This window comes from Neopsephotus bourkii, unplaced genomic scaffold, assembly GCF_033783945.1.
Source record: "Neopsephotus bourkii isolate Nb327-2 ecotype Australia unplaced genomic scaffold, CSIRO-AGI_Nbou_v1 NB_771, whole genome shotgun sequence".
In the NCBI taxonomy this organism is placed as follows: Eukaryota; Metazoa; Chordata; class Aves; order Psittaciformes; family Psittacidae; genus Neopsephotus; species Neopsephotus bourkii.
The window spans coordinates 30,067-45,773 of record NW_026901267.1 but is presented as its reverse complement, the minus strand read 5'-3'; the positions used below and the strand labels follow the sequence as shown (position 1 = coordinate 45,773).

At 52.8% G+C, this 15,707-nt stretch overlaps 1 protein-coding gene across 1 annotated transcript; it reads right to left on the bottom strand.

The window, feature by feature from the left end:
• Positions 1-12,233: 12,233 nt before the first annotated feature.
• On the bottom strand, positions 12,234-15,135 carry NDUFA3 (NADH:ubiquinone oxidoreductase subunit A3). Its single transcript, XM_061355060.1, has 4 exons — positions 15,056-15,135; positions 13,784-13,858; positions 13,234-13,311; positions 12,234-12,365 (listed from the first exon to the last, which is right to left on the bottom strand). Exons 1-4 carry the CDS (start codon positions 15,069-15,071, stop codon positions 12,274-12,276), a joined length of 261 nt encoding a protein of 86 aa, XP_061211044.1. The 5' UTR covers positions 15,072-15,135; the 3' UTR covers positions 12,234-12,273.
• Between the last annotated feature and the right edge of the window lie 572 nt (positions 15,136-15,707).

The window sequence follows — 15,707 nt, the reverse complement described above, 5'->3', positions numbered from 1 at the left end:
AAATACAGCAGGAACTGGAATGACACATAAAAGCTGAAAGGCAGAGCATTTATTACACAGGACTCCTTATAACTCCAAATTCTAGAGGTCATCTTTGCCCTGCTGACCACCAACCTACTTAGCATATGCAAAAGAGATGAAGCGCCTGCACTCTGGTCATTTTTCCTGTGCAAAGATCTAAACCTTGTGCCAACTCCACATATGGACAACAACAACCAAAAAAGACCTTTCAAAGCAGACAGTAGGATTAAGAATGTGTAGCATAAACACAGAGAGAAGTCAACACAGGAAATAGCCTTTGATTTGAAGTAAGGGGAAAAAAAAAATAATAAAAATCAGCAGTTGCAGGGATGAGAACAGAAACACAGTTCAACACAGATAAGACAGTGATTTTAACATCCATTTATGCCTTTAAATTGAAATCTCACTTTTCAGATAGTCCCCACCCTAGTGAGGGTCTCTCTTCCAAAAGAGTATATCATAGCTTTGCATGGTTTTAAGATACCGTATTTGGTTACATACCTCAGATTTTGTAGATGTCTCATAGCATTACTGTAGTTGCATCTTTTGTTGTGGTCAGGGGAAACATGCTTTCTTCTTCTTTTACTTCCATATTTATTTTCAAAGAAGTTATTTTTATTGTAAACTATGTATCATAACTACCTACTTAATTCTAAATATTAAGGCTGTATCTGAAGATATACAGCAAGCCTTAGCAATATCTACTTGTATTTATTGCAAAATGCAGGAGTCTTAAATCCAAAGAAGGCTCTTTGGAAAGAAGCTACTGAAAGTTTCTTACCACTCAGCACAGTTTCTTATTAAACCTCTTTCCAGACAGACTTACAGTTTTATACAGTCTTCCAGACACATGAACTAAGAAGGCATCAGGCTTCTTTACTGATTCTAACTGAAATACTCTGCAAAGCTTTACACACCAAGCAAGTACTGCCAACCAAAAATACCTTTAGATGTTGCACCATCATTGTCCTAGTATCTACATTATTGTCCTAGTATTGTGCCTCATATCTACACTTGGCACACTGAGCTACTCTGGGAAATGTGCTTGATCTTTCCATTCCATAATGATAGGTTAAACACAAAACTCTTTGCTCTTCAAGAATGTAAGCCACAGCAAAGCTAAACATTGCCCTTTCCATTTCTACTGCTCCATAGCCTCGTACTTATTCTCCATCTGTACGAGTCATTAGAGCTACACTCTAGATGATGTAATTACTCCTCCACTCAAACACTTCAATACTAACCAAATCACAGGTGCTTTCTAGGTCATGTACCACAACTCCAGCATCCCCATTTCCCGGCCACCTCCTCGCCGCGCTATACGTCTCTTCAACGAAGAGGCCTCGCGTTCTCTGACTTAACCATCCAAGAAGAAAGCTGGCAAGCACGGCGGCAGTGCCAGCCACGGAGCTACCACGCATCACGCGCGTAGCGTCACCAGGCCTGACTGCGCCGGCTCCCCAGGACAGCCCGGTACGACCGGTAACGCGGCGAAGACTATCGGGAACTGTATTTCGAGAAGCGCATCGGCTAGACCCAGGGCGCGGGTCACCTTCCCGGAGCGGCGTCTCCTTGGTCGCCCCCCTACCGCCAGCCTCACCCCTGAGGGCCCGGCGGCTCCTCCACATGTCGAGCCGGCCCCTCGCTCCCGAACGCGGATCGTCCAGTGGACCCCCAGCCAGGCCCGACTCAAGCCGACGAGCCCAACCCGCCGCCGCCACGCCGCGGGTCAGGTCGAGTCGGAACTGGCAGCTCCCCTCGCTGCATCACGATCCGCTCAGCCTGGGAAGGCAGCCCTAAGGGGGAAGCGGCGGCCAGCCGTCAGGCACTCATTCACTCGTCCACTCACCAGCGGTGAGCGCGGCGGCGGTCAGCAGCCACATCGAGCAAGGGAGCCGCGCAAAAACGACGACCACCCAACCCTCCTCCGTGCCTCCAACAGCTGCCATCTTTCTATCGCCACCGCCCTGCACCCCCATTGTCCGCCGCCGAGGGCGGGCCCACCCCCCGCTCCCCCCCCCCTCCCCCCCAACTCCCTTCCCTCGTCGAGATAGGGCCCCGTCGCTGTCACTCGCACACACCTCCTGTGGGACGCTCACCCCCTCCCCGGCCCTGCCCTCTCCCCCTCCTAACACTGGTCAGGACAGAGATCTGTCAAGCCCAGCTGCCCTATCCGAGCAAGGAACGTATCTGTCCGCCCCCGAGCGGGGCATCTAGAGCTGTTTCCCCCAGTCCCCGGCGGGTGGTGTTGTTGTGGGCATGGGGTTTCTGGGGGATGCGGGCTCAGGAGCGTGGTGGCGGCATCCCCAGATGTTTTGGCAGAGGGGGAGACATGGAAAAGGTCTCTCCGAGACAAACTTTCGGCCTCTGGTGGCATCAGGGCGAGCCTGGGCTGCCGCACGTACGGCTGTGGCCTGCCAGCACTCCCTCCGCCTGGTTTCACCCCGACTGCACCGTGGCCGTTAGCCTGAATCTTTGCTGCCCTACTGTCGCAAGGCAAAAGCCCTCTCCTCGTGCTTTGGAGCTGCCCAGGAGTTAACCACCTGTGTGGAGGCGCATCCAAGTTCCTTCCACAGGCATGATAACTGTCCGTTACATATTCAACGTTAAGTACTGTGTGGAGACAATGTTCTCAATGGAGAAGGGATAATTGGTATATAAGTCCTGAAAGATACAGCAAGGCCATGAGCGGCCCGAGGAAGCCTAAACAAGCAAGATAAGAAGAAGCTGTAATTCACTGAGTTAATGAGAACTGTGGACTGTTGGCAGCTTTCGAGGTCAAGTTCTCACACCTGTGCTTAACCAATTATATGTTAGTCACTGGGGGTCTTCAAGACATGCATCCAATCATAACATGCCAAATCATTGTAAGTGCATGTAAGAAATAGTATATAAGGGGTTAAGGCTTTGTAATAAATGGCTTTTGTCTGATCATATTGATCTCTGACTGGGTCCATATGTTTTCTGCGGCAAATGGTGCCTGAACAGGGACCACCCCTATATTTCATATTGAAACTGAAGAAATTAAAGTGTGTGGCACTGAAGAAAGTGGAAAAAGCGGAGCCGCAGGGACGTCGGCTGGGTTCAATCCGCAGGACCATGATCAGGAGGTAGATGCCTCGGAACGGAGTCTTGTGAGCCCAAAAGACACTGTGCAGTGCAAATAAGGTAACAGCCGACAGGGTCTGGAAGAGGGTTAGGATGGGGAATCAATTAAGTAAAGAAGAAATGGTCATCCTTAAGCTCTTCCAGCATATCCTCTCAGTGAGAGGGATAGAATATGACGATAATCTGTTAAAAAGACTTGCTCTGGAGTAAAGAAAAAGAGCTGATCAAGGGGCTTAATGAAGCTTTTGATCTCGGGACCTGGAGAAATAAGAAATAAAAAAATTGGGGCACACCTGTGGGATGAAGTTACCTGTGGGTCTAAGGAGGTGAAGTCTCTTGTTGCCCCCTGGCTACTACTGAAAGAGACTCTAGCCGCAATGAAGGCTGAGAAACAGGCAGAAAAATCTGCTTTTACAGCTCTCTGACTCGCCTTCACAATAGCAGGGCTCGGCACCTACACTAGATTCAGCACCCGGTGCTGCAGCCATGGTAGTGTCGTCTGTTTCGGGCATAAAACATTCTGTCCAAAAACCGGCGCGCTGTAAGGTACAAATGTTTGAGGACTGACTGCTCGTTTTCCCTATCCTGTGTTGACAACGCCTTTACCTGAGGTAGCTCCAGCTGGTACTCGGGAGCCAGTAGCGGCTACTGAGCAACCGAAACAAACTGATGTTAACCCTTTTTGTGCTGCTACTGCCCCTAAACTTAATCTCCAAGATTTTTTTTGCCGGGGTGGGAGTCTCCTAAGGAGGAGAGTGTAACTCCGAATAAATACCCACCTCCGCCACCTACACCACCACTTGCATAACTCCCACCGGAGCCGCAAAATGAGTGGGACTGGGGACAATGGACAAAATCCTTAGATAAACAATTACAGGACTTGCGAGACCGTATGAACAAACTGGGGGAGGAGAGGGAGCAAGCCACAGAAAAACGGGAAAAAGCAGAAAAACTGAGTAAGATCAGTCCTTGTGATCTGCCGTTACTACAGACTCCTGCATCTAATAAAGTTAATCCGAGTGCCATGAGATGGCAAGGCTGCATTCAGGGTTATAAATACTCAGGGATAGCCTGTCTGGATTCCTATGGACTGGAAAGCTATGAAAGGAATTAAGGGAGCAATTAATCAGTATGGGTTGTCTTCCCCATATACACAGCAAATGTTATCTGCTTTCTTTTCTATACAGTTTTAACTCCAAATGATTGTCTTAGAGTGGCTGCAATTTTATTAACTCCTTCACACCTCCTACATTTTAAAAGTGGGTTTGAGGAGCTTGCTGCAAGAGCTGCGGATGAGAATTCAGAGTGTAATCCTCATCACCCTTTGCATGGTGTTTCATCTGAAATGTTATTGGGAAAGAGACAATTTCACCCTGATGTAGTACAGGCTCGTATGAAAATTGAAGTTTTACAGCAAGCACAGTAATTGGCTTTAGCTGCTCTGAAAGCTGTGCCGGAAGCAGGAAAACCTAATCCTTCGTATACATCAGTAAAGCAGGGACTTACTGAGCCATATATACAACTTATTGACAAATTGACAGAGGCTATTGAAAAGAATATTGATCTGGCATCTAATGCTAGAGAATCGATGCTTATGTCTGTGGCTATGGAAAATGCTAACCCCGCTTGTAAGTGTATCTTGCAGTTTTTGCCAAAATCTGCTGGTCCTCAAGAAATTATGGATGCATGTTCTAAAGTGGGCACAGCAGAGGAAAAGGTGGATACATGGCTACTGCCTTCGCCGCTGCTGTTAAGCCCCTTCTACAACAGAATCAGGGTGATTGTGGGGGTACTAAAGGTATGAGATGTTATAATTGTGGACGGATGGGACATCTTAAAAAGCAGTGTACTGTAAAGAAAATTAGTTCAGCAGTCTGCCCCCCTCAGTCTGGTGTTGCTGATTTTGCAGACAAATACATTAAATGTGACAGATTTGGTCACAAGACAATTGAATGTCGTTCAAAGTTTAAAAAGGTTGGAACCCCGTTGGGAAACTTGAATGTGAGCGCGATGCCACCCTGTGTGACGACACAAAATCAGGTGTCTGGGCTGAGTCCCCTCCGCCACTGCAGGGAGTGCCGGAGTGGACGTGGCAACAGCAATAGATTTTACCATAACTGATACTTCTGTTCATTGCATTCCATCTAAATTGAATGGGCCCCTTGGTCATGGCTTATGTGCTTTGCTAATAGGACGATCATCAGCATCAAGGAAAGGAATTTTTGTATTACCTGGTGTAATTGATGCTGACTACAGTGGAAATATTTGGATCATGGTACAAACACATGCTCCTCCTGTCAACATCCCTGAAAATTCAAAAATAGCTCAATTAATCCCATTTGAGGCAAAAGTCCCAATTGTCAAGGCCAAGCAGTAGGTATAGGCGTTGGAGTCAACCCTCGAGGCCTCCAGCCTCTTCAGCTTTGACAAATGGATGTGACTCATGTACCCTCTTTCGGGAAATTGAAATATGTCCATGTTAATATTGACACTTTCTCTCACTTTGTTTGGGCCACTCCACTGGATGGTGAGACTGCGAGCCATGTACGTGTTTGTTTTGCAGCTATGGGAGTACCTTTATAGCTAAAAACAGACAATGCATCTAGCTATACTTTCTAGATTTTTGAATACTTGGGGTATTTCTCATATGACTCATATTCCTCATTCTCCTACAGGACAAGCTATTATCGAACGAACACATCAAACTTTGAAACAGCTGTTGGAAAAACAAAAAACGGGGAAAGAAGGACTTACACCGATAGCAAGGATACAGAAAGCTGTATGTGTTATGAATTTTTTGCCATTGACAGGAGATTTAATGACCCCCCTGCTAAAATACATGGTCAGGCATTAGGTTCAGGTTATATGACTAAAACTCCGGGTTTTCTGGTCCGGTACAAGGATTTGGAAACCGGCATTTGGAAAGGTCCTGAGGAAATGAAACTAACTGGTCGAGATTATATGTGTGTAATTACAGATTCCAGTCTGCGGTGGGTGCCAGCTCGATAGGTGAAACCCTGGAAAGAGTCAGCACTGCCCCAGGACACCCCCCCTTGTCAGTGATTGAATGAATTGAAATTTGCGCTTAGGATATTATGGGTGTTTTCAGTCCTTCTTAAAGTGAAGGGAGCAACCTTTTTTATGTTAAAGCATTAAAAAAAAAAAACCCCACAAAAACAAAACAACAAAAAAAACCCCAAAACCACCACCACCACCGCCACCCCGAACCTCCAGGGAAGCGAGACCAGTGCAGGATACAGACATATTATGTGCTATTCTGGTGGTGGGAAGGTCTCTCATATGCTCTTATCAGGGGTATCGGGCAGACTGTGACAGACCGTGGACTTGGGACCCCATATAAAACTCATTTAATACTGTCTCTCTGTGATACTCATGTACGAGAAGTTGGTAAAGATAAGTATGTCTAAGTTCCTATCGACCTTTGGAGACCTTTATAGATACTGCTGGCCACTTCTTCCAACATAGGCTGGCTGTGCATTTTGGTCAGTATAAAAGCCCAAGCCCCATGTGATGTGGGGGAGGCAGAGCCTCTGCGGGGACGCCTGCTAAGGTTGAGCCTGCCACCTTGCACTGCAATGATGCTTCTCAGAGCTGGTTTCCTTTTAGTCTCCGCAGGGTCCTTGTGCCACGTTCTGTACGTGGAATTGTGTAGTGGAAGTAATGATTGTGGGGATTTTGTGCTTCAAACATTGTAGTTGTGTGGAGTGTGCTTGTGGGATCTTGGACGTGTGTGTGTTTGTGTTGAGGGCAGACGGTGTTCTGTGTATTTTTTGTTGTTGGGTTCATGTAAAGGTTTTTAACGGGTAGCAGTTTAACATTTCGGGGAAGAAAGGGTTAATGCAAAAGTGAGGTTGCCGGCAGGTATTTACTGTTGCTGCTGAAGCAGGCAGTCAGCTGTAGCTGCTGCGGAGCAGGCAGGCGTTTGTAGCCCTGCAAAGCAGGGTGAGCAAAAAAAAAAAAAAAAACACCAAGAAAACAAAACAAAACAAAACAAAACAAAACAAAACAAAACAGAACAGAAAGATAAAGGGGGCAATGATGCAGCAAACTCCTCGTTTAACCTGTCTCCTTCTCAAGAACTGATAACCTGGAGGAGGGGGTGTATTTGTGTCGGTACATGATGTCATAATGGACTCTATGAGGTCACAATGGGGTCCATGATGTCACATTGGCATCAATGATGTCACAATGGGGTCAAAGTTGGATCCATGATGTCATAATGTGCTCAATGAATTCACAATGGGGTCCATGATGTCATAATGGAGTACATGATGGCATAATCGACTCTATTAGGTCACAGTGGCGTACATGATGTCACATTGGCATCAATGATTTCACAATGGGGTCACAATGCAGTCAATGATGTCAATGATGTCACAACTGGGTCAATGGTGACACAATTGGGTCCATGATGTCATAATGGGGTACATGATGTCATAATGGACTCTATGAGGTCACAATTGGAGTCCAGGATGTCCCAATGGGGTCCATGATGTCACAATGGGGTCAAAATGTGGTCAGAATGGGGTTAATGGGTTCACAATGGTGTCAATGATATCATCATTGTGTCAATGAGGTCACAATGGGGTCCTTGATGTCACAATTGGGTCAACAATGTGACAATGGCATCAATGATGTCACAATGGGGTGACAATGTGTTCAATGACATCACAATGGGGTCCATGAAGTCACAATTAATTCCTTGATGTTATAATGGACTCTATGACGTCACAATGGCATCCATGATCTCACAATGGGGTCCATGATCTCACAATGGGGTCCATGATGTCATAATGGCATCAATGATGTCACAATGCAGTCACAATGGTGTCAATGATATCATAATTTGGTCAATGATGTCACAATTGGGTCTATAATGTCACAATGGGGTCCATGATGTCACAACTGGGTCCATGATGTCAGAATGGCATCAATGATGTCACAATGGGGTCAAAACGTGGTCAATATTGTCTGAATGGGGTTAATGGGTTCACAACGGTGTCAATGATATCATCATTGTGTCAATGAGGTCACAATGGGGTCCATGATGTCACAATGGGGTCAATGATGTCACAATGGCATCAATGATGTCACAATGGGGTGACAATGTGTTCAATGACATCAAAATGGGGTCCATGAAGTCACAATTGGTTCCATGATGTTATAATGGACTCTATGAGGTCACAATGGCATCCATGATCTCACAATATGGGGCTATAATGGGGCTCTATGGGGCTATAATGGGCTCTCTGAGGCTATAATGGGGTTCTATGGGGCTCTATGGGGCTCTAATGCTCTCTGTGGGGCTATAATGGGGCTCTGTGGGCATATAATGGGGCTCTATGGGGCTATAATGGGCTCTCTGAGGCTATAATGGGGTTCTATGGGGCTATAATGGGGTTCTGTGGGGCTGTATGAGGCTAGAGTGGGCTTTTATGGGGCTATAATGGAGGTCTGTGGGCCTATAATTGAGCTCTATGGGGCTAGGATGGGTCTGTGTGGGTCTCATTCTCCCCCCAGCCCCATGGCGGACGTGGCCTTCAAGGGGGCCACATCCTGGAGGTGGAGTTGGAGGGGGCGGGGCTGGGGAGCCGAGGGGGTGGGGCCAGTGACAAAGAGGGAGGGGACGAGGAGGAGGAAGAGGTGGGGGGGGTGGGGAGGAAGAGGCCGAGGCCGGGACCGGGGGGCGGGGAAGCTGCAGGCGTTGGGCGGGAGATCGAGCAGGTGAGGACACGCCCCCTTTGGACACGCCCCCTTCAACCCAAGCTCCACCCTATTTAGGGTTTTGGCGCCCCCCCATTGGATAGGATGGGAGGTTTAGCTCCGCCCCCTTACCCAGGCCACGACCCCCTCCAATTGGCCAGCCCTTCTTCACTTTGGCCATGCCCCTCTTATGCCCAAGCTCCACCCCATTGAGGTCCTGGTACCCCCCATTGGATAGGATGGGAGGCTTAGCTCCGCCCCCTTACCCAGGCTGGGCCCCCTTTCTGTATTGGCCACGCCCACCTTATGCCCAAGCTCCGCCCCCTTTGAGGTCCTGGCACCCCCTCCCCTTGGATGGAATGGGAGGGGTTTCTCCGCCCCCTTTTCCCATGCCTCCTTAAGCCCAAGCTCTGCCCCCTTTGAGGTCCTAATGCCCCCCATTGGATGGGATGAGAGGGATGGCTCCGCCCTTTATCCACGCTGCAACCTCCTTCCCCTTTGGCCATGCCTTTAAGCCCAAGCTCCGCCCCCTTGAAGGTGTTGATGCCGCTGATTGGATGGGAGGGTTGGCTCCGTCCCATTTGGCCACGCCCCCTTAAGCCCAAACTTCAACCCCTTTGAGGTCCTGTTGCCCCCCATTGGATGGGATGGGAGGGTTGGCTCTGCCCCCTTACCTCTTTGGCCACGCCCCCTTAATCCCAAGCTCCGCCCCATTGATGTGATGAAGGCTGGCTCCTTCCCCTGGTCTAGGCCACGCCCCCTTTGGCACACCCCTTTTGCCATCCTTCCCCCTCTCCCGCTTTAGCCCCACCCCCACAGGTCAATGATTGGTCGCTGTTGAGACTCTGCCAGGTCACGGAGTCCAGGTGAGAAGGGGGCGGGGTCAGCGCGGGGCCACGCCCCCTTCCCCACTCCCGTTGCCACGCCCCCCACCCCTCGCTGACAGCTTCCAGCAGGGACAGCTCACAGCGCTGCTGCAGGGGGGCCATGGGACCCATAGAGAGCATAGAGACCCATAGGGGCCCATAGAGACCCATAGAGACCACAGGGACACATAGGGACCATAGAGACCCATAGGGACTCATAGAGACCCATAGGGGCCCATAGAGACCCATAGAGACCACAGGGACACACAGGGTCCATAGAGACCCATAGGGACCCATAGAGACCCATAGGGGCCCATAGAGACCCATAGAGACCACAGGGACACATAGGGACCATAGAGACCCATAGGGACCCATAGAAAGACATAGGGACCCATAGAGACCCATAGAGGCCCACAGAGACCACAGGGACACATAGGGACCATAGAGACCCATAGGGACCCATAGAGAGACATAGGTACCCATAGGGACCCATAGAGAGTGTAGAGACCCATAGGGGCCCATAGAGACCCACAGGGACCCACAGAGACCCATAGAGATCATAGAGACCATAGAGACCCATAGGGACCCATAGAGATCACAGAGGCCATAGGGACACATAGAGACCATAGAGAGCCATAGAGAGCCATAGAGACCACAGAGCCCCACAGATACCGGAAGAGTCCCATAGAGCCCCACAGAGCCCCTATAGAGCCTCCCAGATATATTACAGCACTCCATAGAGGCCCATGGCACCCCATAGCAACCAGTACAGACCCACAGTGACCCATACAGACCCATAGAAATGAGACTCGGAGAGCCCCATAGCACCCACATAGAGCCCCATAGAACCCACACAGAGCCCCATAGAACCCACATAGAGCCCCATAGCAACCACATAGAGCCCCTTAGACCATTTATAGATCCTCCACAGACCCTCTATAGAGCTCCATAGCACCACACAGACACCCCATGGAGCCCTATAGACAGCCCCATAGCACCCCATAGACACCCATAGCTACTCCATAGCTCTCCATAGACACCCATAGCACCCCATAGCCACCCATAACACCCCATAGACCCCAAAGGTAGGATCAATGGGGGGCAATGGGGATCAATGGGGGCAATGGGGGGGGGCAATGGGGATCAATAGGGTTCAATGGGGATAAATGGGGGGGCAATGGGGTTCAATGAGGTTGGGGGGTCAATGGGATTAGGGGGTCGCTGGGGATCAATGGGGTTAAATGAGGCTGGGGGGTCAACGGGGCTGGGGGGTCAATGGGGTTCAATGGGGATCAATGGGGCTGGGGGGGTCAATGTGGATCAATGGGGGGCAAGGGTGTTCAATGTGGATGGGCGGATCAATGGGGTTCAATGGGGTTGGGGGGTCAATGGGGCTCAATGGGGTTGGGGGCTTAATGGGGTTCAATGGGGCTCAATGGGGTCAATGGGGTTCAATGGGGTCAATGGGGTTCAATGGGAAAAATGGGGTTCAATAGGATCAATGGGATCTCAATGTGTTTCAGTAAGGGCTCAATGGGGTCAATGCAGTTGGGGGAGTCAATGGGGTCTCAATGGGATCAATGTGTTTCAATGGGGTCTCAATGGGGATCAATGGGGTCTCAATGTATCAGTGGGGCCAATGGGTCTCAGTGGGATTCAATGGGGCCAATGGGTCTCAGTGTGTTTCAATGGGGTCTCAATGGGATCAATGTGTTTCAATGGGGTCTCAATGGGATCAATGTGTTTCAATGGGGTCTCAATGGGGATCAATGGGGTCTCAATGTATCAGTGGGGCCAATGGGTCTCAGTGGGATTCAATGGGGCCAATGGGTCTCAGTGTGTTTCAATGGGGTCTCAATGGGCTCAATGGGGTCTCAATGGGATCAATGGGGCCCAATGGAGTCTCAATGTGATTCAGTGGGGTCTCAATGGGATCAGTGGGGCTCAATGGGGATCAATGGGGTCTCAATGGGATTCAATGGGACTCAATGGGGTCTCAATGGGGATCAATGGGGTCTCAATGGGATTCAATGGGACTCAATGGGGTCTCAATGGGGATCAATGGGGTCTCAATGGGCTCAATGGGGTCTCAATGGGATCCAATGGGGCTCAATGGGGTCTCAATGTGTTTCAATGGGGTCTCAATGGGCTCAATGGGTCTCAATGGGATCCAATGGGGCTCAATGGGGTCTCAATGTGTTTCAATGGGGTCTCAATGGGCTCAATGGGGTCTCAATGGGATCCAATGGGGCTCAATGGGGTCTCAATGTGTTTCAATGGGGTCTCAATGGGCTCAATGGGTCTCAATGGGATCCAATGGGGCTCAATGGGGTCTCAATGTGTTTCAATGGGGTCTCAATGAGGCTGCCGCCCCCTTCTTCTCTCCCCCAGCTCAAGGGGGAGGGGCCCAGCTCCTACCCCTCCCCCCGTTTGACTGACCCCCCCCCATAAACCCCCATTGACTCCATTCAAACCCCACCTTTATTTAAGGGGGGGGCACCCAATGGGGCCCCCCCTTTACAATGGGGCCTCTCCCCCCATATTGGGGTCCCCTTCAGAGCCTCTTGAGCCACTCGAGGTTGGGCCCTTCGGGGTCACAGGGGTGGGAGGGGACATCCGGCAGGTTCCCATCATCCCGCAGCGGCACTGGGGGGGGAGGGGAGGTCAGTTGGGGGGGGATGGGGGGGTCCCGTCCCACCCCTCCCCCCCCTATGGCTCATAGGGGGAGATGAAAGGGGGTGGGGCGGCGTTATGGGGTCAGTTATGGGAGGGGGGTTCCCCACCCCCCCCCCACAGGTCCCATAGGGGGAGATGGAGGGGGGGGGAAGGGGGGGTCCCTCCTACCCCCGAATCCTGGAGGGGGAGGGGGGCAAAGGGGGAGGGGCTTATGGGGGGCTCCCCCCCTGGTCCCATAGGGGGAGAGGAAGGGGGGGGGAAAGGGGGGGAGTCAGGGGGAGGGGAGGTTCTGGGGGTGCCCCTCCCCCTCCCCAGGTCCCATAGGGGGAGATGGAGGGGGGGAGGGCAAAGGGGGGGGGTGCCGGGGGGGGGCAGTTTGGGGGCAGTTTCAGGGTGTTCTGGGGTGATTTCAGGCTGTTTTGGGGCACTTTTGGAGCAGTTTGGGGCAGTTTGGGGGTATTGGGGGCAGTTTCAGGCTGTTTTGGGGCAGTTTTGGGGTAGTTGGGGTAGTTTGGGGGCAGTTTCAGGCTGTTTTGGTGCAGTTTGGGGGCATTTGGGGCAGTTTGGGGTTTTGGGGGGCAGTTTCAGGCTGTTTTGGGGCAGTTTGGGGCAGTTTTGGGGTATTTGGGGTAGTTTTGGGGTATTTGGGGCAGTTTTGGGGTATTTGGGGTAGTTTTGGGGCAGTTTCAGGCAGTTTTGGGGCAGTTAGGGGCAATTTGGGGCAGTTTTGGGGTATTTGGGGCAGTTTGGGGGCAGTTTCAGGCTGTTTTGGGGCAGTTTTGGGGTATTGGGGGTAGTTTTGGGGCAGTTTCAGGCAGTTTTGGGGCAGTTTGGGTACCCGGGTACGAGTACGGCGTGGCTTGGTTGATCATGGCCGAGTACTTGGTGTAGGGGCTGATGAACGGGGACACCACAGCTGGGGGGCACGGGGTCAGCACCGCCCCTTCCATGGCCCCGCCCCGGCCCCGCCTCCTTTGCACCCTCCCTCCCCAAGCCCCCTCTTCATTGGCCCAGCCCTCCCCAAGCCCTGTCCCCATTGGCTGCGCCCTCCCAAGCCCCCTTTCCATTGGCTCCACCCCCCCAAGCCCCCTCCCCTTTGGCTGCGCCCTCCCTAAGCCCCGTCCCCATTGGCTGCGCCCTCCCCAAGCCCTCTCCCCATTGGCGCAGCCCTCCCCAAGCCCTCTCCCCATTGGCGCAGCCCTCCCAACCCCTCCCCATTGGCGCAGCCCTCCCCAAACCCCCTCCCCATTGGCCCAGACCTCCCCAAGCCCTCTCCCCATTGGCCCAGCCTTCCCCAAGCCCCCCCCCCATTGGCTGCATCCTCCCCAAGACCCCTCCCCATTGGCCCAGCCCTCCCCAAGCCCTGTCCCCATTGGCCCAGCCCTCACCCAGGGCAGCGATGCCGATGCTCACGGTGATCACCGGCTCCTTGGCCCAGAGGTTCCTGAGCGCGGCCCCGAGCCCTGGGGCGGGGGGGGGGCGATGGGGGTCACTGCCCCATAGAGACCCCCAGGCACCCCATAGGGACCCCATAGAGCCCAGAGAGACCCCCATGCACCCCATAGGGACCCCATAGAGCCCAGAGAGACATCCATGCACCCCATAGGGACCCCACAGAACCCATAGGGAATCCATAGGGACCCCACAGAACCCATAGGGAATCCATAGAGACCCCACAGAACCCATAGGGAATCCATAGAGACCCCCAAATACCCCATAGAGACCTCTATGCACCCCATAGACCCCATAAGGACCCCATAGACCCCATAGAGACACCCATGCACCGTATAGGGACCCCACAGATCCCATAAGGAACCCACAGGGACCCCCAAACACCCCATAGAGACCTCCATGCACCCCATAGGGACTCCATAGGGCCCCCACAGAGATCCCCATAGATCCCATAGAAACCCCCATGCACCCCATAGGGACCCCAAACATCCCATAGGGACCCCATGGGAACCCCTATAGACCCCATAGGTACCCCAATTCCCCCCCATAAGGACCCCAAACACCCCATAGGACCCCCTACGCATAGGGACTGCCATGCACCCCATAGGGACCCCTACAGACCCCACAGGGACTCCCATAAGCCCCACAGAGACCCCACAGACCCCATAGGGACCACACAGGGATCCCTACAGACCCCATAGAAGCCCCCATGCGCCCCATAGGGACCCCAATTCACCCTATAGGGACCCCCATGCACCCCATAGGGACCCCAAACACCCCATAGAGACCCTTATAAACTACATAAGAACCCCAATTCACACCATAGGGACCCCCATGTACCCCATATGGACCTCCATGCACCCCACAGGGACCCAACTGACCCCATAGGGACCCCAATTCACCCCATAGGGACCCCATAGACCCTGTAGGGGCCCTAATTCACCGCATACGGACCCCAATTCACCCCATAAGGACCCCATACACCTTATAGGGACCCCAATTCACCCCATAGGGACCCCATAAACCCTATAGGGACCATAATTCACCCCACAGGGACCCCAATTCACCCCATAGAGACCCCGACTGACCCCTTATGGACCCCCATGCACCCCATAGAGACCCCATAGGTGCCATAAGGAGCCCAAATACCCTACAGGGACCCCATAGACCCCAATGAGACCCCCAACCCCCTCCCACCCCTTACTCACGTCCCAGCGCCGCCATCTTGGCTCCCAGCAACCTCCGCGCCTCCCCTCCCCCTCCGCTTCCACCACGGTGACGTCAGAGCGGGGGGAGGGGCGCGGTTACGCGGTGGGTGGGGGAGGGGCGGGGTCGAGCCCCTCCCCCCACAAGATGGCGGCGCGCGCGGAGCGGCGGAGGGCGGGGGAGGGACGGGCGCTGCCGCACAGCGGCCTCGCGCTCCATGGAGAGCCCCGGGGCCGATGCGGTAAGAGCCGGCCCCATAGCGCTGCCCCACAGCCCTGCCCCATAGCCCTGCCCCATAGCCCTCCCCCATATCCTTGCCCCATAGCCCTCCCCCATAGCCCTCCCCCATAGCTCTCCCCCATAGACGTGCCCCATAGACGTGCCCCACAGCCCTGCCCCATAGCGCTGCCCCGTAGCGCTGCCCCGTAGCGCCGCCCCATAGGCGTGCCCCATAGCTCTGCCCCATAGCACTGCTCCATGGCCCTGCCCCACAGCCCTGCCCCATAGCCCTGCCCCATAGCCTGCCCCATAGCGCCGCCCTATAGACGTGCCCCATAGCCTGCCCCACAGCCCTGCCCCATAGCCTGCCCCATAGCCCTGCTCATAGCACTGATCTATAGACCTGCCCCATAGCCCTTCCTCCTAGACCCCACA

Bases quoted from the DNA above. Each gene is read 5' to 3' on its own strand.
- NDUFA3 (XM_061355060.1), bottom strand. The intron at 13,312-13,783 runs GTGAGGGCTGGG...CGTGCCCCCCAG, and splicing joins CATCGGCATCGCTGCCCTGG to CTGTGGTGTCCCCGTTCATC. The intron at 12,366-13,233 runs GTACCCAAACTG...CTCCCCCCCCAG, and splicing joins CACGCCGTACTCGTACCCGG to TGCCGCTGCGGGATGATGGG.